This window comes from Panthera tigris, chromosome D4 (assembly GCF_018350195.1).
Source record: "Panthera tigris isolate Pti1 chromosome D4, P.tigris_Pti1_mat1.1, whole genome shotgun sequence".
Classification (NCBI taxonomy): domain Eukaryota; kingdom Metazoa; phylum Chordata; class Mammalia; order Carnivora; family Felidae; genus Panthera; species Panthera tigris.
In genome coordinates this window covers 3,928,586-3,950,129 of record NC_056672.1, presented here as the reverse complement: position 1 = coordinate 3,950,129, position 21,544 = coordinate 3,928,586, and the positions used below count along the sequence as shown (strand labels likewise).

General features: G+C 48.9%; 1 protein-coding gene across 3 annotated transcripts in view; it reads right to left on the bottom strand.

Moving 5' to 3' along the window:
* Nucleotides 1-1,928: 1,928 nt before the first annotated feature.
* The window catches only part of SYK (spleen associated tyrosine kinase), an 82,451-nt gene continuing 62,835 nt past the window's right edge, over nt 1,929-21,544 (bottom strand). For all 3 annotated transcript variants that reach the window (XM_042964484.1, XM_042964482.1, XM_042964483.1), the window contains 6 exons: nt 21,056-21,233; nt 17,534-17,743; nt 16,208-16,397; nt 9,125-9,265; nt 8,317-8,429; nt 1,929-2,903 (listed from right to left, as the gene is read on the bottom strand). In XM_042964484.1, the coding sequence (XP_042820418.1) occupies nt 2,831-2,903; nt 8,317-8,429; nt 9,125-9,265; nt 16,208-16,397; nt 17,534-17,743; nt 21,056-21,233 (905 nt within the window). In that variant the 3' untranslated portion in view covers nt 1,929-2,830. The remainder of the gene's footprint in view (nt 2,904-8,316; nt 8,430-9,124; nt 9,266-16,207; nt 16,398-17,533; nt 17,744-21,055; nt 21,234-21,544) is intronic.

The following is a 21,544-nucleotide window of genomic DNA, read 5'->3' as shown; positions in this document are numbered from 1 at the left end:
GTGTGCACATGTACACGTGAGAGGTGTGTAGGCATGTATATGGTGGGCACACGTGTGCCCGTGGACATGTGAGCAGCGTGTAGGCGTGTATGTGGCATGTATGCGTGTATGTGGTGTGTGTGTGCAAGGTGTGTGCACATGTACACGCGAGCGGTGTGCAGGCGTGTATATGGTGGGCACACGTGTGCCCGTGGACATGTGAGCGGCGTGTAGGCATTTATGTGGTGTGTGTGTGCAAGGTGTATGCACGTGTACACGTGAGAGGTGTGCAGGTGTGTACGTGGCATGCATGCGTGTGCAAGGGGTGTGCACGTGTACACGCGAGCGGTGTGCAGGCGTGCATATGGTGGGCACACATGTGCCCGTGGACATGTGAGCGGCGTGTAGGCGTGTATGTTGTGTGTGTGTGCAACGTGTGTGCACATGTACACGCGAGCGGTGTGTAGGCGTGTACATGGTGCTCGGGTGTGTATATGTGGTGTGTGCATGTGAGCGGTGTCTAGGTGTGTGCGTGGTGTGCATGTGCGTGTGTACACTTGAGCGGTGTGTAGGCGTGTACAAGGCGTGCATGTGCACATAGGAGGCGCGTGCTGTGTACATGTGAGCGGTGTGTGGACATGTACGTGGTGTGCACGTGCACGTATGAGGCTCACGTGTAACGTGAGCTGTGTGTAGGTGTGTACATGGTGTGCACGTGCACATATGAGTGTGCGCACATGTAATGTGAGCAGCGTGTAGGCGTGTATGTGGTGTGCATGCTTGTGTACGGGAGTGTGTGAGCGTGTGACACCCTGGAGAAAACAGGTGGAGATGAGGGCTCTGGAATCCCCTCCTCGGCTCCCCCGGTGCTCCCTCAGCAATCTTCACAAAGACAGAGCTCGCGACCCCGGAGCGCTGCTTTGGCACCCGCCGGGACTTCTGGGTCAGGGTCAGGCCCTTCGTGCGTGGAACCCACGAGCACGGTCACGGCTGGCCAGGGCCCCCTTGGCAGGCATCTGTAGCACAAGCTCACAGACCCGTCCGAGGATTCTGTGTGTGTCCATCCTTCCGGGACGCAACTGGGAACTTCACAAGAAAACACACACACACACACACACACACACACACACACAGAGTTGCTGTTTAACAGTTTATTTGAGAGTGCATCCTACCACATTCCAGTAACATCCACGAAAAGAATCATCAAACCAATTTAAAACTTTTATTTAAAAAAAAAATCACAGTTAAAAAGTCCAGTGACAAAAAGCAGTTCTTGAGATGGAGGAAGAATACTGATGATACGGTCGAGTGTGCTCTGCAGGGCGACGGGGCCCGAGAGCCCAGCAGGCACCTCCACACGTGCAGATCCGGACGGAGCGGCGGCCGCCGGGCAGGGGACGAGGTGAAGTCGCCACCAAGGCTGGTGACAGCCCGTGTGGGCACACGCTCAGAGGAGAAACGAGTAATCGTTTCCGGAAACCTCAGTCCCGCCGTGGGGGAACGCGGTGTCCACGGCGTCAGCAGACAAATGGTTCTGGCCAGAACAGGCTGTCTGGCCTCCGTCCGTGAGGCCCCTCTGTTCCCGCTAAACAAGGGCCCCCAGGTAAAGGCACAGGGAGTGCGCGTGACCCTGTGGCAGGGCAGACGCGCGGTGAGTAGTCCTTCCCCTCCAGACTTAGCTCACGTCACCGAGCCTTCCACGTGCGGCCCCGCGACAGACACGCTCCGGCACCTGCAGGGTACCCGCAGCTCAGCGCCGGGGCCTCTGGTCCAGATGTCACCCCGCGTCATCCAGCCCATGACAGCTAATCCTAACTTTACTGGTATATGTGGGCCAGTGACTTGTGTAAGCCCAAACCCTGCTCAGGGGTTCACTAAGCCTAGGGAACTAGCAGAGAATGCCTCGTCTCGCACCTTCAACCCAAAGTCACGCTCAGGCGTACTTGTGGTGAGGGTCAGGGTCTGCGGCTTTATTAGGAATTAACACACTCTTAGGAGGCTCGCGCTTAGAGGGCCTTGGCCACCAGCTGGTCCCCCCTGCTGTGAACACAGAAAGGGCTGGGGAACTCTGGCGACACCCTCTCTCTGGCGGAGGGGAGCCCGGACCTCACTCAGGAGATGAGGACCCGTGGCGTCCTGCTGTCTGTCCTCGCTCAGGCCCGCGGTGACAGACATCACGGCCCTCCACCGCCTGCACGACTTTTATTTACTGGTCCCCTGAAAGCACGGTCTTGGGAGAGTATGCGGGAGAGAGGCTGTTTCAGGGGAAAGGAAGCCAAGCCGGTCCGTGCCGAGAGCCCCCTTGTCCACGCAGGTGTGCGTCTTCCGTCTGAGATCACACAGAGCGAACGCAGTCTCCAAACGTTTTATCCCCTTTAACTGGCTACATGCTTGGACTTTGTTTTTTCAGCCTCAAAGGACTTGTGTCACCAGGGCAGCTTTTCGGTGGCAGGGCTCCTTCCATCTTTCGACCGGTCGGAGCCAAGCCGCACCCCTGGCCGCGGAGAACGGCACACGGGACGCCCCCAGGCTGCCAGATCTTCCGATGCAGAAACAGATCCTGAACGTAACCTGCCACGACATCACACCGCGCAGACAAGAAACGCAAAGGGATCCTTCCCCGGGCCCTCTGACCCTGCTGTCCTTCTTCCCGGGCTCTCCTGAGAGGGGCTGCTTTGTGGAGGGTGTGTTCTGGGACAGGCTTTGGGGACAACGGTCACAGGCGTGCTCTACACGAGGCCGGCTCCCCTGGCAGCAGACGCAGGTGGAAACTCTTGAAATCCACGCACTGGGCTGGCTTTGCTGTGACCCCTCGTCTGCTCCCAAGGCGGCCACGGAGGGCGTGGGGCCGTTAGTTGACCACGTCGTAGTAATAATTGCGTAGACGCAGTTCCACGGCTGCGAATCCGGGCCTGTTCTCCACCCTGGAAAGGGAAGACGCACATTATCGTCCGTCCACGCGCTGTGGCAAAAGCCCCTCTGGCAGGTGGAGTGGAGGTGGCTGCGCCCCCTGCTGGTTCCTCCAGAGCCTGCGTGTCCCTGCTCCCCGCACCCGGGGACCAGGAGCCCCTGGCAGAATACAGTCAGGCCCACGTGGCCTGCAGGACCCGATCCCCAGGTGACTCGTGTCCACCTTCAAGTTGGAGGCGTTTTGCACGGGGAGCCGAGATCTTTCGCCCCCAGTTCAGAGACCTGTGATCCAGCAAAATAGGACGTGCCTAAAAATACTTAGTGGGTCAATGGGCTGAAGACCTATATTTCAAGTTGGACTCATAATCTTGCTAAAAATGGACACAATTTAAGCTCTCCCCCTGCCCCCATCGGATGGCTCTGGGCTTTCTGGGACCGTGGGATGATATGGGTTCATATTAAACTCAAAGCCAAAGACGCGGGCACTGACGGTCACAAACCCGCAAGGCGAACTTCTGGGTCACTGCTGAGGATGGGAAATGACCTCAGTAAATGACGAGCTAACCATTTGTAACTTCTCCTCTGCTTTCTCCAATATGACAAACGTGTAGAGACTCCTCCGCTTTCTCCAGTATGACAGGATCAGCCGGAAGCAAGTAGTTCTCAAAACTCTTGAGAATCTATCCCAGTGTGGAAGTGATTTTGCTCGTATCGCAAGATTTTTGGCTATAATGCCAGCAGGTAAGTTTGCCCGGTAAGGGAAACGGAGCTTGAGGTTAAACTGGGTGAAGTGTCCACATTGAAACTGTCACCTGCTCCAGGTCCGACAGGGGCCGGGGGGCAGGCTCACGGGGACCCAGAATCACTCTCCACTGTAGGGAGAGTGGTTTCTACAGAACCGAAATGGGTTTTGTCAAACGGCATCAACGTAAATGGTTTCGCTTGCAGCTTTTAAGAGCCAGGAAAAACCATAATGACCTGCTGGGACTTATCAGCAGTCTGTGGTCATGGCTGGGGACGCAGGCCATCTCGGGCTTCATGGGGGGGGGGTCATGCCTCTGGCCACCAGGCTGTGTTCAGGATGGGGTGGTGGCCAAGCCCGGGTGCAGGAGCATGTGTGAGACCTGTGTCTAGACAGACAGACAGACAGCCTCCCTCCTTCTAGAGTCTAAGAGCACAACCTCATCACCTTTGCAAAACAGAACATTCCGCTGCAAGTATGGGGGCCCAGATGCACAGAGCCCCCTTTGAATCTTTCTCTGGGGGTTTCATCCACCCAGCAGCCGGGCACCAAGCAAAGGAAGCAATGCAGGGCTACAGGTTGGCCCTCCGCAGACACCTGCTCAGGCTGTAGATCTCTCCTCTACACTGTGGGAGAGGCCGCCCCAAGGAGTAAGGATGATGTGGGGCTTCAGCAAGTGTGGCCAAGCGTCCTGTACGTGTGCCAGCTTCCCGTCTGTCCCCGCCTGCCTGCATCGGCTTCCCCAGGCCTCGGGGTGCTTTCTGTACTCGGGCCCTCGTGCCAGGGGCCCCTCTTTCCTCGTTGCCTGCGCCCCTGCCCCTCATCCTGCCGTCCAGAACTCCACTCCCTAACAGAGGCCACTGTGGATCTCTAGCAGAAAGATGGTCCCACAACCTCCCACGGGGGCCGCACAGCACCTATCAAATACGCAACCACATGCTTACATGGGGTGGATTTGTGGCTTGTCTGCCTCGCGACAGCCCGTGCTCCCCCCGGCCCAGAGTAGTAACCACCCCGGAAAGTGTCAACCGGTGTGTACGTGGAGGGTGGTCAAAGGTGTGTCAGTGATAAGTGTCCAAGCGTGTACAGATATATACAAGTGTCCTCTCTACCTATCCATCATCCATCTCTATCCATCTGTCATGTACTGATTGACTCATTTTCTATCAGCCATCCTTGTCCATCATCAATCTGTCCATCCCTCCAATATCCATCCATCCATCTAGATCTATCTATCATGTATGTGTATATATATATATATATATATATGTATCTATCCATATATCATCTATGTATCTATCTATCATCTATCTATCTATTTATCTATCTATCTACAAGTCTATCAGCCACACTGGTGAAGGTAGCTGACTGTTTAGAACAGAGGAAAGAATGGAAACAAAAAAGCCTCAAAAAGCCTGGAGAATGTACAGGGCTCGTTTGTATTCACTTCACCGACTCCACCAAGTTCTGGAAGCTCCATGAGCCTCTGTGCCTCCAAGCACCTGCTCCTTCTATGAGTAAGCACCCGCATACATGTGTTCCCTGTGTGGTCCCCCTGGGCTGTGTCCTCAGCCCTGAAAGGCCATCGGACTCATCCCCTTCTGTGAACACACAACAGAATGCACTAATTTCGTGGCTTACCTGCGGCCTGTTCGCCCCTCTCTTCAACTGCAGGCTCCAGCAGGGGCTGGGCTTTCCCTGAGGCCTGCTGACCCCCTGCCTGGTGCTGGGATGGAGGCTTGCACACGGCACCTCCAGTGGGGAGAGTAGCCACGTGAACACCTGGGTGCTCAGGGGAGGGGGGCTCTCAGGGGAGGGGGCGCTCAGAGGAGGGGGCTCTCAGGGGAGGAGACTCTCAGGGGAGGGGACTCTCAGGGGAGAGGAATCTTAGGGGAGGGGGGGCTCTGGAGGGGGCGCTCAGAGGAGGGGGCTCTCAGGGGAGGGGACTCTCAGGGGAGGGGGCGCTCAAGGGAGGGGGCTCTTAGGGGAGGGAGGCTCTGGAGGGAGCTCTCAGGGGAGGGGGCTCTCAGGGGAGGGGGCACTCAGAGGGAATGGACTTGGCCCTGAGCAGAACTGGGACCAGGGACAAGGATGGTCCGGGCAATGTCGCCCTGTTGCTCGTGTTTGCTGATCTTTAAGCAGCACTTGGGGCTCCATCTAGATCATTCCCAACCTCAGACATCCTAAATGTCCCAGGCTTTTCTCCATTAGGCCGCCGCCCTGTTTTTCAGCGTGAAGAGCCCCAACTTCTCCCGATTCAGCAGGCCTTTCCCCCCTGGCATCTCTACGTACAGGACCTGCAAGGTGTCTGTGAAACCCTTCTAGCTGAAGCTCCCAGCCCCGCTCCCCATGTGTCCTCCCTGGGTTCCACAGTGCACCCAGGCCCCCAGCGTGACCTCTGCAGGTACCTCTCTGAGCACCCCACCCCCCTCTGCAAAGCAGGAGGGCTGGGGGGGGGATGTCCGCCTACTCAGGGTTCGGTTCCCCACCCCAGACACACCATGGAGCCCAGGGGACAGCCAGGTGAACAGAGATGCTGGCAGCCGGGGGCAGGTGTCTCCCCGGGGGTAGCCAGACCCGCTCCTGGAGCCACACCGAAGGAAACGGTGCCTTTCCGTTCAGGGACTGCTGACATTCAGACTGAGCCTCTGATCATCGCCTGCCCCCACCCCCACCCCCTGCCCTGTTTCAAATCACTGCTAGAAACACTCCAACCTTCAGAAACACAGCTTTGTTGGAAAAGCAATCAAAGACCGATGAGGAGTCATTTCTAATTTCAGGCTGTGGGCGGGCATCACTCCCGTCACTCGGCTGATACTGGGGCTGGTTCCGGGCGACGTGGGTCTCACCAGAGAGCATGCGGGGATCGGAGTGATGGGGACGAGACATCCCTGCGCGTCGGCCTCACTCAGACCCTCCTGAAACCTCTAGGTGAGCATGGACACTGGGGGGTCGAGCCCTCCGAGAGAACAGGACTCCCTTTGTCACGGCTCCGGTGAGTTCCCAGGACAGCTGTCTCCCTGCACGTCCTCCCTCCGTGGACCAACCGGCAGAGACCATGCGAGTGGCTGTACGTGTGCAGGTGTCCAGCGGGGACAGAGTGTCGCCTGCCCCTGATGCCCAGGTCACCGGAGCCACGCACCCAGTGCTGAGGGGACCCCGGAGCCAAGCTGGACGTCCGCCTGCCTCGCTCACCCCACTGGGCACATCCCCCAAGCCCGCACCTGTCCTGATCCCTCCCGCCCACCCCTCCACTCCTTACTGGCAACACACGGGACAACCGACAGAAATAAAGGCGTCAGCATTAGCAAATGCCACAATGCTCACTTCAACCATTGCCCTGCGAGTTTATCTGAATTTGAGGCTTTTCCATTTGTCTCAGAATCACTTAAAGGGTGTTCTTCCCCGAGGAAGTGAACGCTTCCACAGGAAGGCCCAGGCAGGAGGGAGAGCACATCCGGGAAATGCCCCCTTCTACCAAGTGCCCTCCCCAGGGCTGCGCCTGACCCGAGGCCTCGGACTGTGGCTGGGGGTCACCTGACCCAGCGTCCCTGGGATGGAGAGGTCGCTTAGGCCAGAGGCTGGGACGAGTGCACGGAGGAAGGCCGCAGTGAGCTCGTTTCCGACCTGGGCGTCAGCTCCCAGCGGATCCTCGAAGCCTGTGCGGTCCCCACGGCCCAGCGGGGTGCACCGGAAGCCAGGACAAGCCTGCACCGTTCCCAGCGGCCTCATCGGGCCTCCGCCAGAGGCCCTTCCCCTGCACGGTGTCCGCAGCAGCAGGCTGGGAGACCTCCGCCCTCTCCCTTCGGGGCCACCCCTGGGTCACTTCCAGAGAACGACGGCATTCCTTCCACTCCCAATGTGGCAGACGATGCTCCCGGGAGGTAGAGAACCCCAGGTGGCATTCGAAAGCACTTGGAACATCCCTCAACATCAGCCGGGTATCTGGGAGCAGGTCTGACCCTGAGGTGGTAAAGCCCGTGGCAGGTACGTGAGCTCCTCTGCATCGTGGACCTGCATCGTGTCTGGGCTGCGAGGGCTCCCAGGCACATGCCAGGGCCAGAGACATGGGGGCCACGGCTCGCGGTTTCCCCACGACCCACTCACAGGCCGCCCCTGTGGGCAAGGTCAAGGGCCACTTCCTGATTCTCAGGCGTGATGCGCTTCTCTCCCTGCTGAGCTGTCTACAACGTCACCTGTGGTCCCCCAGGCAGGACGCAGGACGCACTCGGCAGACTCAGGCCACTTTGCAAGGTCTGAGTCACTTCCGGGGAAGGGCTCCCTCGGCCCATCCACCCATGACCTGGACAACACCCATGGTCTTGCCTCACTAATGAAGGTGGTCAGGAACCAGGCGAGTGCAACATTGTCCCCACTGAGCCCCTCTGCCACCCACTGTGGCACGCGGCACCAGCCCAGACTTCCACCGACATCCTTCTGCGGTGACCACCCCCACCCCCAGCTGGTATTATCTACGTTTAAATTCTGACCCCCTGGATGACAGTAACTGCCTAAATTTACTCTTTAGAACGAAGAATACAAGTGCACGATCCAGGAAGCAAGCCACCCCCACCGTGCTCGGTTCAGAAGGGAGCAAGTCCCTAGTTGGGAGGCGGTGCTTCTTTTCGGTGCCTCCCATTTGCCCCAGGGCATTTGCGCAAACCGCAGGGCGTGCGAGTACTCACTCATACGTCCAGCACAGCTTCATCAGCTCGTACATCTCCCTTGGACACCCCGTGGGGCACCCCATTCTCTCTCCTTTCTCCAGCATGGCCGAAACCTCACTTCCTTTCATGCCCTGAAACACGCAGAACATACCCGAGCTTGGTAAACGTGGTGTTGAGTACAACAAAACAGCAGGTAGGTCCTACCCCCGCCCCAGAGAAACAAAAGTACACACTGCGCGATTTCACTTGGAAAAAGTACAAAAACAGGAGCTCCTAACCCAGGATCTAGACATCAGACGGGGTGACCGTTGGGGGACAGCTTGTATGTGCAAGGGGAACCGGGGGTTGGGGGGTTCTGTTCTGTTTTAATCGCCTGGGCTCTGGTTTCATGAGCACATCCCATTTGTGAAAATTCATCAAGCTGTGTTCCAGCACATGGACCCTTTTTGAGATGTATCCATTTGGATTAAAAAACAACAACAACAACAAAAAAAAAACAACTAAAATATTTAACTGGACTGCAAATGTAATCATGGAAATTGCCATCATTTCCATTTCAACTCTAATGAATATTGATTTGGGTCTGTTTTATGCACAGGTGTAATGCGTCATGAAAAACACATACACTGTTCAGTTATTATCAAATACTGCCTCTTCAACTTAGAACAAAACTGAGGTCCTGTTAATGGCTCACTGGCAAAAAGGTCGTGCCAGACTCAGAAAGGGTGCCCAGATTTTATGATTTTCCAAATGGGTCCCGTGGCAATAGCGTGTGGCTGATCTGTCTGATCTGTGGTGATGGCTCAGTGCAGCCGCGGCGGCTCACCCGGTACGGCTTCTGCCCGTAGGAGAACGCCTCCCACATCAACACGCCGAAGCTCCAGACGTCACTCTTGCTGGAGAACTTGTAGTAGTTGATGCACTCGGGGGCGTACCACTTGACCGGCCACTTCCCGTGGGTCTGGGCCTGTGGGCAAAGCAGATGGGGGCACTCCGTTAATGACAGGATTGCAGGCGCCCCCGTTCAGGGCAGCAAAAGGCGGGAGCCCGCCTGGGGTCCACCGCTGGAGGAATGGATAAACAACATGTCGATATTCCTATGGTGGAAAGTCACTGGGCCTTAAAAAGGAAGGGAATTCTAGCACATGATAAAACAGGGGTGGACCCCGAGGACATTATCCTCAGTAAAACAAGCCCGGTCAAGTTACTAAGGTGCAAATACTGCGTGAAAGCACCCCCCTGAGGCCCCTAGAGGGCTCCCACTCACAGACAGAAAGTGCAGTAACTGTGGCCAGGGCCTAATGAGGACCGAGTTTCAGTCTGGGAAGATGAGAATTCTGGACAGAGGTTGTAACCGCAGGGAATGTGCTTAACATTACACTTAAAAACGGTTACGATGGTCAAATTTAGGTTATGTGTATTAACCACCGTTGAGAAAAACAAGAATAGGGCGCCTGGGTGGCTCAGTCAGTTAAGCTCAGGTCATGGTCTCGTGGTTCGTGAGTTCAAGCTCCCCGTCAGGGTCTGTGCTGACAGCTCAGAGCCTGGAACCTGCTTCAGATTCTGTCTGTCTCTCTCTCTTTCTCTCTGCCCCTCCCCTGCTCATGCTCTGTCTGTCTCAGAAAGGAAGGAAGGAAAGAACAAAGGAAGGAAGGAAAGAAAGAAAAAGAAAGAAGAAAAGAAGAAAATGACTCCCCAAATGCTGTGTGCATGTTTGCATGTATGTATTTGGTCTGAATCTTAAAACTATGACTAAATCTTAAATTTTTAAGATTTAAATATTAATTTTTTTAATGTTTATTTTTGTGACAGAAAGAGAGAGCACGAGCAGGGGAGGGGCAGAGAGAGGGGGAGACACAGAATCCGAGGCAGGCTCCAGGCTCTGAGCTGTCAGCACAGAGCCCGATGCGGGGCTCAAACCCACGAATGGTGAGATCATGACCTGAGCCGAAGTCAGACACTTAACTGACTGAACCACCCAAGCGCCCCTAGATTTAAGTACATATTTTTAAGATTCAGACCGTATTTCTTGTACCTTTTTGTCTTTTTTCTCTCACCTCTTCCTGGGTGACTCATATTTCATGGAGCTTGTTGCAACATGCAAAGAGTCAAGCATCAAGATCCCATGGTCATGCTCCAAGAAATACTGGGCCGTAGCATCTTTAACTGTCACTGTGTTTTTGTCCATGATTTTAGGCCGACATTAATTATTTTGTTACAGATTGCAAATATTGCTTAAAATCTGTTTTAAACTTTTTTTAAAAAAAGATTTTATTTTTAAGTAATCTCTACACCCAACGTGGGGCTTGAACTCATAAGCCTGATATCAAGAGTTGCGTGGTCCACTGACTAAGCCCGCCAGGCACCCCCAAAATGCTTTAAACTTTCTAATTTCAAAAAGCAAGTGGTAGGGGCACTTGGGTGGCTCAGTCGGTTAAGCGTCCAACTTCGACTCAGGTCATGATCTCACGGCTCGTGAGTTCGAGCCATACATCGGGCTCTGTGCTGACAGCTCAGAGCCTGGAGCCTGCTTCAGATTCTGTGTCTCCCTCTCTCTCTGTCCCTCCCCTGCTTACATACACACTCACTCTCTCTCAAAAATAAACAATAAAAAAATAAAATAAAAAAGCAAGTGGTAGTAAAGAGATCAGAATCGTGCCCAGTGAAACCCTTTACTCTAGGGCTTGGGGTCTGGTACACGAAAGTTCTGCTACGTCCTGTGGACAGAACCGTCACAAGCACCCTTGTGGGGAGGGAGGTGGTGGGTTGAGAGGGGACAGCCTGGGAACATCGGCCTGAGAGCACAGATACCATGGCCCGTCTCTAAACACACTGATTACACTTCCATCTCAATCATGTTATGCATTATTTTTAGATTCTGACTTCAAACGTTGTGAACAATATACTCGTGTGTTATTTTGGTTTTAATTTTAATTTTGAGGTGATACAAAGGAAACCCTTTGACAAATCCTACATACATCAAAAAGGTAAATCTCTCTCCACCAACTCCAAATCCTCATCCACGGAGACGGCCGTGTTTGGTAGTTTGTCCTGAATCTTTCCAGAAAAATCTATATACGAGTACAGAGAGGGAATATATACGTTTTTGGAGGTGGAAAAGCTAGGAGCGTATGTTTTGCACTTTATTTTATTTATTTATTTATTTATTTTTAATTTTTTTTAATGTTTATTTATTATTGAGAGACAGAGAGACACAGAGCGTGAGCAGGGGAGGGTTAGACAGAGGGGAGAGACACAGAATCCGAAGCAGGCTCCAGGCTCTGAGCTGTTAGCACAGAGCCGGATGCGGGGCTCGAACTCACAAGCTGCGAGATCATGACCTGAGCCGAAGTCGATTGCCCAACCATCTGAGCCACCCAGGCGCCCCGCACTTTATTTTTTAATGGTGCTGCTCAAGCACGTGTTGTAGATATATTTCCACGTCAGCACGCACAAATAGTCACTTTTAGAAGAGTTAATTGCATGCCTCCTATAAATCTACTATGACTGATGTAACCAGCCTCCTACCGAGAGACCATGAGGCAGTTTCCCGATGTTTGCTATTACACGTCATTCTAGAACGAACATTACTGGCCGTGTGTATCTGTGCCCTGTGCAGGGCAGAGCTGCAGGATCAAAGGGCATTTGTGTTCAGCGCAAGGTCACGTTGCCACACACAGATGTGCTTCCATTAGTATCATTTCTGTGTAATGTTGTTTAGCTCTCGATTCTGTTCCATTTCACCCTGTCTTCTCAAAGAAATGGTCCATGTCTCCGTCTTTTCAGGAGTGCGTGATCTCCGTGCCGCTTCTAACGTGCACGCTACGGTGACTGAGCCACACAGGTATTGCAAGATGTTTACCAGAGTAAGGTTACTTAGCACATCCTTCATCTGACAGAATTACCATTGCTTGTTGTTGTGGGGAGACCATGCAAGATCTATTCTCGTAGCAACTTCCACGTATATATATAGCACGGTCCTACAGGCTGCGGGCACCATACCAAGCACAGACCCCCAGAATTTATTCCTCTGACAACTAAAAGTTTACGTTCTGTGACTGCCATCTTCTCTTCTCCTCTGCCCCTCAGTCCCGGACAACCAGAATCTACTGTTTCTGTGAGTTTGGCTTTTAAATTCCACATATAAGTGAAAGCATGCAGTATTTCTCTTTCTCTGTTTGGCTTATCACTCAGCATGATGCCCTCGAGGACCGGACGTGTTGTTGCAAATAGCAGGTTTCCTCCTTTTGTTATGGTTGACGTATCCCATGTGGTTGTCTGTATTTTAAACCAACACACACACACACACACACACACGCACACCACATCACGTCTTCTTGATCCATTCATCCATTGTTTGATATTTAGGTTGTTTCTTTATCTTGCCTATTGTATGTAATGACTGCAATAAATATGACGGTGTGTAGATATCTCTGCTAGATGGTGATTTCATTTCTTTCAGATAAATGCACAGAAGTAAGATTGTTGGATCACATGGGAGTCCTAGTCTTAATTTTTTAAGGGCTCCCCGTGCTGTTTTCCATACTGGCTGCACCAATTGACATTCCTACCAATAGTGCAAGAGGGTTCCCTTTTCTCCACATCCTTACCAACACCTGTTATTTTTTATTTTTTTGATAATATCCATTCTGACAGGTGTAAGGTGGTATCTCAATGTGGTTCTGATTTGCATTTCCCTGATGATTTGTGATCCTTTAGATGTACCTGTTGGCCATTTTTATGTCCTCTTTGGTTACATAAATACAGAAAAAGAATAGAAAATGTTTATTCAGGTCCTTTGTGCATTTTAAAATATGATTTTCATTTTATTGTACTTTTTTGCTATTGATTATACGAATTCCTTATAGATTTTCAATATTTACCCCTTGGTTTGCGAATATTTTCTCTCATTCCATTGGTTGACTTTCACTCTGTTGTTTCTTTGGTTGTACAACAACTTTTTTTTTAAATTTTTTAATGTTTATTTACTTTTGAGACAGAGATAGACAGAGCATGAACGGGGGAGGATCAGAGAGAGAGGGAGACACAGAATCTGAAGCAGGCTCCAGGCTTCGAGCTCAGCACAGAGCCCGACGCGGGGCTTGAACTCACGGACCTTGAGATCATGACCTGAGCTGAAGTCGGACGCTTAACCAATGGAGCCGCCCAGGCGCCCCTGTACAACTTTTTAAATTGACATAATCTCATTATTTGATTTCTGCTTTCGTTGCTTGGACTTCTGGTGTCCTATCCAAAAAATTCATTGCCAAGACCAATGTCAAGAAACATTTTTCATATGTTTTCTTCTAGGACTTTTGTGGTTTCAGGTCTTATGTTTGAGTCCTTCATCCATTTTGAGTTAATTTTTGTGAGTGGTACGATATAGGGGTCCAATTTCCTCCTTTTGCATGCGAACATCCAGTTTTACCAGCACCATTTATTACTGAAGAGACTGTCCTTTCCTGAGCATTCTTGGCTCCCTTGTCAAGTATTATTAGTTGGCTATTATGTTAGGGTTATCTCTGGGCTCTTGGTTCTGTCCCACTGGCCCATGTGTCTTTATTTACATCAGTACCATACTGCTTTGATCACTATAGCTTTGTAGTGTGGTTTGAAACCAGGGAGCATGATGACTCCAACTTTGTTCTTTCTCAAGATTGCTTTGGCTACTTGGGGCCTTTTGGGTTCCATATGAATTTCAGAATTTTTTTTTCTATCTCTGAAAAAAAATGCCATTGGAATCCTGATAGGGATTTGCATTAAACATATAGATGGCTTTGAGTAGTATGGACAATATTAACTCTCAATCCATGAGTGGAGGATATCTTTTCATTTTATTTGTCTTCTTCAATTTCTTTCCAGTATTTTACAGTTTTCAGTGTTTCGATCTTTTACTTCCTTATTGAAATTCATTCCTAAGTATTTTATCATTTTGATACAATGGTAAATGAGCTTTTATTTCTTTTTCAGACAGTGTATTGTTGGTGCATCGAGATGCAACCGATTTCTGCAAGTTGATTTTGTCTCTTGTACTTTACCGGATTGATTGATGGGTTGTAATGGTTTCTTGGTAGAATCTTTAGTGTTTTCTCTATGTAAGATCACATCAACTGCATATAAAGACGATTCTATTCTACCTTTTAGGTATAGATGGCTTTTATTTATTTTCCTTGCCTGATCGCGCTGGCTAGGACTTCCAAGACTATGTTGAATAGGAGTGCTGTGAGCAGACACTCTTGTCTTGTTCCTGATCTTAGAGGGAAAGCTCTCAACCTTTTCCCATTGAGACTGATGTTAGCTGCGTGCCTGTGATATGTGGCCTTCACTGTGTTGAGGCATATTCCTTCCATATCCACTTTGTTGAAAGTATCATGAAAGGACACTGAATTTTTGTCAAATGCTTTTCCTGCATCTATTGAGATGACCATAGGATTTTTAGCCTTCATTCTATTAATGCAGTATATCACATTTATTGTTTTGCAAGATGTTAAACCATTCTTGCATCCAAGGATAATTACCACTTGCCCATGGCGTAGGATTCTTTCAATGGGTTGTTGAACTCAGTTTGCGAGTATTTTACAGATAATTTCTGCGTGCGTGTTCATCAGGGACTTTGGCCTATAGTTTTGTTTGTGGTACCTTGGGATCAGGGTAATGTTGGCCTTGTAAAATGAGTTTGAGAAGGACTGGTATTAATAATTCTCCTTTAAATGTTTGGTAGAATTCACCTGTGACTACTGTTGGGTCCATTTGGCCTAAAGTATAGTTCAAGTCCAATGTTTCCTTATTGATTTTCTGCGTGGATGACCTATCCATCATTAAAAGTGGGGTATTAAAACCCCCTACTATTATTGTGCTATTGTCTATTTGTCCCTCCAGGTCTGTTAGTATTTGTTTATTCAGGTTATATTCACATGGTTCTCCAATGTCGCACGCGTACATATTTAAAATTGTTGTATCCTCGTAAAGAGTCAACTTCACCATTATCACGTGATGACCTTCTTTGTTTCTTGGTATGGTGTTTGGCCTAAAGTCCATTCTGTCTGATATAGCTACTTCTGCTACTTTTTGGTCTCCATTTTCATGGGGTATCTTTCCCATCCCTTCACCTTGAGTTTATGTGTGTCCTTAAAGCTGAAGGGACTCTCTTGTAGGCAGCATGCGGTTGAGTCTTGTAGGTTTTTTAAATTTATTCTGCGACTCTGTATTTTTGATTGGAGAATTTAATCCATTTACATTAAAATAATTATTGACAGGTTAGGAACTTACAAATGCCATCTTATTGTTTTCCAGCTGTTTTGTAGTTCTTTCCTTCCTCTCTTGTTGTCTTCCTTTGTGATTGGATGGTTTCTCATCGCGGTATGCTTAGATTCTCTTCTGTCTTATGTGCACAACTCAGCTCTTTGTCATTATATTGAGGCTTACACAAAACATCTTATAAATGTAACAGTCGGTTTTAAGGTGATAACGACTTCACTTTGATGGTATGCAACAATTCTGCCCTTTCGTCCCTCCCCATCATATTTTATGTTTTTGGTGTCATAAGTTATATCTTTTAATATTGTGTATCTGCTAACAAATTGTTGTAGCTATAGCTATTTTTTTTTGAGAGGGAGGATGACAGAGAGAGAGCATGAGTGAGGGAAGGGCAGAGGGAGAGGGTGAGAGAGAGAGTGTGAGTGAGGGAAGGGAAAAGAGAGGGAGAAAGAGAGACAGAGACAGAGAGAGAATCTTAAGCAGGGCTTAAGATGCAGGGCTCGATCCCACAACCTGGGGAATCACGACCTGAGCTGAAATCAAGAGTGGGACGCTCAATGGACTGAGCTGCCCACGTACCCCCGGAACACAGACATTTGCATTTCAGATTCTCACTACCTGCTGCTTTGAATACTGGCTAAGTTATTCCTACCTTGTAGTAGTTTTCATCAGCACGGAGCGCTTTGGAAAGTCCAAAATCACTGATCTTGGCATAGTGTTGAGTAACCAGCAAGACGTTTCTTGCCGCCAGATCTCTGTGCACAAAATTGCTCTCCTCCAGATACTTCATTCCCATAGAAACCTGATGAACCAGCTCTATGATGTTCTTATCCTTGACGTGCCTGAAAGTTACAGATGTGTCATGAGTGATAGCAGACCGTAGTTCAAGTATGTTCCTCAGGTAAGCAGAGGGGTCCACGCATTGCCTATTGTCCGTCAGAGTAACAACTGGTGACAAAAACCTTGTTAATCTATGGCTGCCCAAAGCTGAGCACCATTGTCCTGGTCTCGAACCGGTATGCTTTTCAAGGTGTGCTTTGAACTGCGTGAGAAGTAGCACAATGGCATGGGCAGCCCCCACTCATGGAGGGCCAGGCTTCGGTTGGAACCCTTGTTCCAAAATGGGACAGGTAACAACACCGAGTCTCCGTTTCTTACCTGTGGAGTGAGGTTAACGGCGCCTCCCTTCTCTGCAGATTAAAGACACAATCTGAGTAGAGTACAAACGCAATGTAGCCAACGGGACAAAGTAGTCGGTGGCTGTTCGTATGACTTATTCCATGTGAGTTCCTCCCTCTCAACAATGGCTGTAGATGAGCCCAGCAGGAATACCCCACCAACAGTTGTAACCCATTGATAGCAACAGATATTTTCAGAATTACTTGTAGGAATGTAGAGGTCAGCCAGACACATAAGACATCACTATCTCCCCTTTAAAAATGTTGATTTTGGGGGCGCCTGGGTGGCTCCATCAGTTAAGCATCCAACTTTGGCTCAGGTCATGATCTCACAGTTTGTGGGTTCGAGCCCCGCGTTGGGCTCTGCACTGACAGCACGGAGCTTCCCTGGGATTCTCTCTCTCCCCCCGCCCCTCCCCCGATCACTTAAAGTAAATACACTTAAAAAAATAAAAATGAATGTTCAATATTTCTCTCACTAGGCAGGGCATGTTCTGCCAGCGAGGGGAGCCTGCTTCTATGGCGGATTCTATCACTGGGCAGTTTGGAGTGAGCAAAGGACCATGAAGAAGACGAAATTGTTGGACTGGAGGTTTTCTTAGCACAACAAGTGCAAAAAGAACATTTGATCGGAAGACTACCGCTCTTTTCCCTCCTCCCTCAAGGCCCCGTAAGGGTGGGCCAACGCTGGGAAGGCGTGGGAGGAGACAAAGCTTCCCAGAGAAATCAGGCTATGACGTACACTGGGCTGGTGGGTTTTGCCCCAGCACAGTGTACGCTTCCGGCCTACGCGAAGTTACCTGTTCTGCTGTAAATACTTGTTGAGCGGACCCAGTTCCGCCATCTCCATCACCAGCATCCAGGACTCGGCTTCACAGATGCCAATCATGCGCACGATGTAGGGGTTATCGAGCTGCTGCATGACATTGGCTTCCGCTAATAACTCATCTTTAAGAGCGGGGTCGTTAGCTTCGTTCTTCAGAATCTTCACAGCCACCGTTTTCACGACTCTGCAAAAGAAATCGTAACACATAAGAAAGAAAGTTTTCAAAGTGGCCGGGGTTTAGGTAATTGCCTTCCGCGGGGCGTAACTGCTCTGCTAGAAATGGGGTTCTGGAAATAGCTGCAACCACATTCTCTCTACTTTACAGACAAAGAGAGTCGCCCTTCATTACTTAAAGGGGGGAGCTGAAGAACAGTCCGAGCAAGCCGAGCCTAAATATTATAGAATATGAGTAGCTTTCAAATAAACCTTACAAACCATGACATGCATGAGTTCCTATGCCATCTACAGGTGATCTGTAATGTATGTGAATACAATGTTCCTTTGATATATGTTTAAAATGAATTTCTGGATGCAGAGTTGAAAAGCACACACTGTTCAAGCTCATTGTTTACAAAACACTTTTTAAAACTGGGCACCGATGCTTTTAAGCAAGCTTCAACAAGTTTGTGAAAAATGAACTGTTTTTCATTTTCTCATAACAACATCACATAGGTCACATTTGACCTCCTGAAAATATTCTGATATAATGGGACTGAAATAAATGGGTGGAACTTAACTGTGGAGGATTTAGAAAAGTGCATTTCTCTATGATACAATTCCCACACAGGAATTACACCTCGTTGGTTGAACCCCCAAATGGGAGAATAAAAATAGGTCTGTCCCACAAAACAGGTAAAATAAGAGAATAACAGAGTAAGTCTAACATACATTCAGAAAGACACAGACACCTTCTGTGCAGATCTTAACAAGTGTTTCCACACTGAACACACACTGTAGTTCCTACACAAACACACCCCCAGCACCCCAAGAGCATCCCTCGCCCTTCTGCAATCATGGACATATTTCCCTATGTTATTTCTAGATAGTTTTATCATTGTACCTTTCCACATTTCAGTCTACCGTCCATGTGGAACTGGGTTTGCATACGACGTGAGGTAGGGATCAAAATGAAGAGCAAAAATCTCTTGATTCTTCCCAACCCGTCCTTTCTTAAGGAAGAAAAAACACCCACAGTCCCCTCAAGAAAAGAAAAGAGGAAGGAAGCCCCCCAACTCATCTTATGAGGCCAGCATTATCCTGATGCCAAAACCAGGCAAAGAAATTCCAAGGAAAATAAGCTACTGAAATCTCTCATGAACATAAATGCAAATATTCTAAGAGAAGTATTAGCAAATTAAATTCAGTGAGTTATGAAAAAGGTAGAATGAGTATGTAATTCACAAACAAGACGTGTGTGTTCCACATCTTGTTGGTTTTAACATCTGAATGAGAGATGGCTTTAACATTTGAAAATCAATCAGTGTACTTCACCATGTAAACACAATAAAGGAGAAAAACCATAAGGTCATCTCAGCAGAGGAAAACAAGTGCTCAGTAAACTGTAATATACATTCATGATTAAAAATAAATCTCTCAGAGAGTAAGAACCGATGGAAACTTTCCTAATCTGATAAAGAGCAGCTAGAAACCTAATAGTGAGATATTTAAAGTGTCCCCCTTCACAAAATCAAGAATGAGAAATGAGGTTACTTCCAGTTTTTATTCAACATTGAGCCACAATTCTGGGCTAATACAACAAGGCAAGAAAGAAATATCAAAGCATAAGGATTAGACAGGATGAAATAAAACTGTCTTTATTCACAGATGACACATTTCGGGTCAAAGAATACACCGATAAATGACTAGAAATGATTTGAGGGGTAACAGATGAATTCAGTCAAGGATGCTGATGATCAAGTCAAGAGGTGAAACTGGTTCTATTTCCACATCCAAGCAACACTTGGATTAGCAAATGAAATTTTAAAAACTATAGCATATATATTAACATCTAAAATACTAAATACCTCCAAATGAATCCAAGAAGAAATCCAAGACCGCTACACAGGAAACTATACCCTACACAGAAACTACACCCTACACAGAAAACTACAACCCACACAGGAAGCTACACTCTACACAAGAAGCTATACTCTACACAGGAAACAACACCCTATAGAGGAAACTACACCCAACACAGAAACTACACCCTACACAGGCAACTATACCCTACACAGGAAACAACACCCCACACAGGCAACTATACCCTACACAGGAAACTACACTCAACACAGGACACTACACTCAACACAGGAAGCTATACTTTACACAGGAAACAACACTCTACACAGAAAATTACACTCTATATAGAAAATGAAACAACCCTGCTTGAGAGAAACCTGAGAAATCAAGAGCCACGTAAGTGGAAAAATGGGTTATGTTTATTGATTGGAAGACTCGCTATTGTGAAGACATCATTTTGCCCTAAATTGACCTACATGGCCTCTCCTCTCCCCAAATGCTCTAGCTGAAATTACGTCTCTATAGTTATGCCTATGTTAATTCGTGTATTTGATTAAGCAAGGAATGTAAGTGTCACAAACTAGTGAAGAAAATTTATGCCTTAATACAGGGTAATTTATATTCATTTCACAAATAACTGTGATATGCGTACATGTATCTTCAAATGAGCATATCAGTCGATTACACACACCCAGCAAAATGATATTGAAAGCAAGAGTTTCTGTGTGTGCTTTCGCACTTGAAGATTCTTGACACTTGAATAATGTAAATCTACTTACGTAAGAAAAAACATTGATAAAATGTCTTCGATTTAAAATCATATCTAACAGCTAAACCCGATTATCAGTTAACACACTAATGCCAACACACACATTCAGAGATATGGTGTGTCTGGAAAGACCATACAGACCAGTATCTTTACTGCACCGTCTCTGTGGGACGCCTTCTAAAGAGCAAGTCATGTACGGCGATCTCAGTGACCCAGCAATTCTATTTATCGTATGACATGTGCTGTTATTTGAAAATGTAGGAAAAAGCAAATAAGTCATTTCACTCATGATATTTGTAATCAGGAATTTTATGGGTAAGAGAAATAGGACACAATTTAACAAATAAGATAAAATAACTGAATACACACACACACACACACTATTGTTAGTTAACAGTAGTGGTATCTGGGGGGCGTAAATATGATGTTCTACTTTTATCACATTTTGCTTGCTTCTACCTTCTAATTCTCTAAAAGGCACGCTCACGCCACCCTAACTAACACAGGTAATTAGTATTTACGTAGCTCCCATACGCAATGGATGCTTGCATTGTAACTGTACCAGAAATGAACACAAATGGACTTGCTAACAAAGACAGATGCAGCTGTGCTGGGTTGTATTTGTGTTTGGGATGTGCATTTACAGGTGGTTCCCAGAAGGTCCCCTCGCGGGAGGACGTGCGGGGTGGTGTTGCAGCCATGACTTACTTTTTCATCTGGTAGTAGCCCTTCTTCACGGTCCCGAAGTTACCAGAGCCCAGTTCGTTGTCCTCCAGGGTCAGCAGCTTGCGGTCCAGGTAGACTTCCTTGGGCCTGATCTCCTCGGGGTCCGCATACGGGCTTTCATACACCTCGGTGTCCATGGGCAAGGCCTCTCTCTGGGCGTCTGCAGGGCGGTCCGGAAAACACAAGCTTGGGGCCGGACCCCCGGTGAAACTCCCATCATCTCCCGCCCCGGCCTCCTGCCCCCCCCCCACCTCCCCTTTCCAGACCTTGGTCACCTCGTGTGGTTACGGCGCCAGTGAGCACAGTCTCTCCCAGTTTGTTGTGGGGGCAGTGAAAAGCCCCTCTTCCCCGCCGGGCCCGACCCCGTTCTTGCACGAATGTGCATAGAGAAAGGGTCTTTCAATGCCAGGGACAATGATGGAGGGAGGCCTTCCTACCTCATGTAAAAATTCTGACCCGCCTTCTACTGAG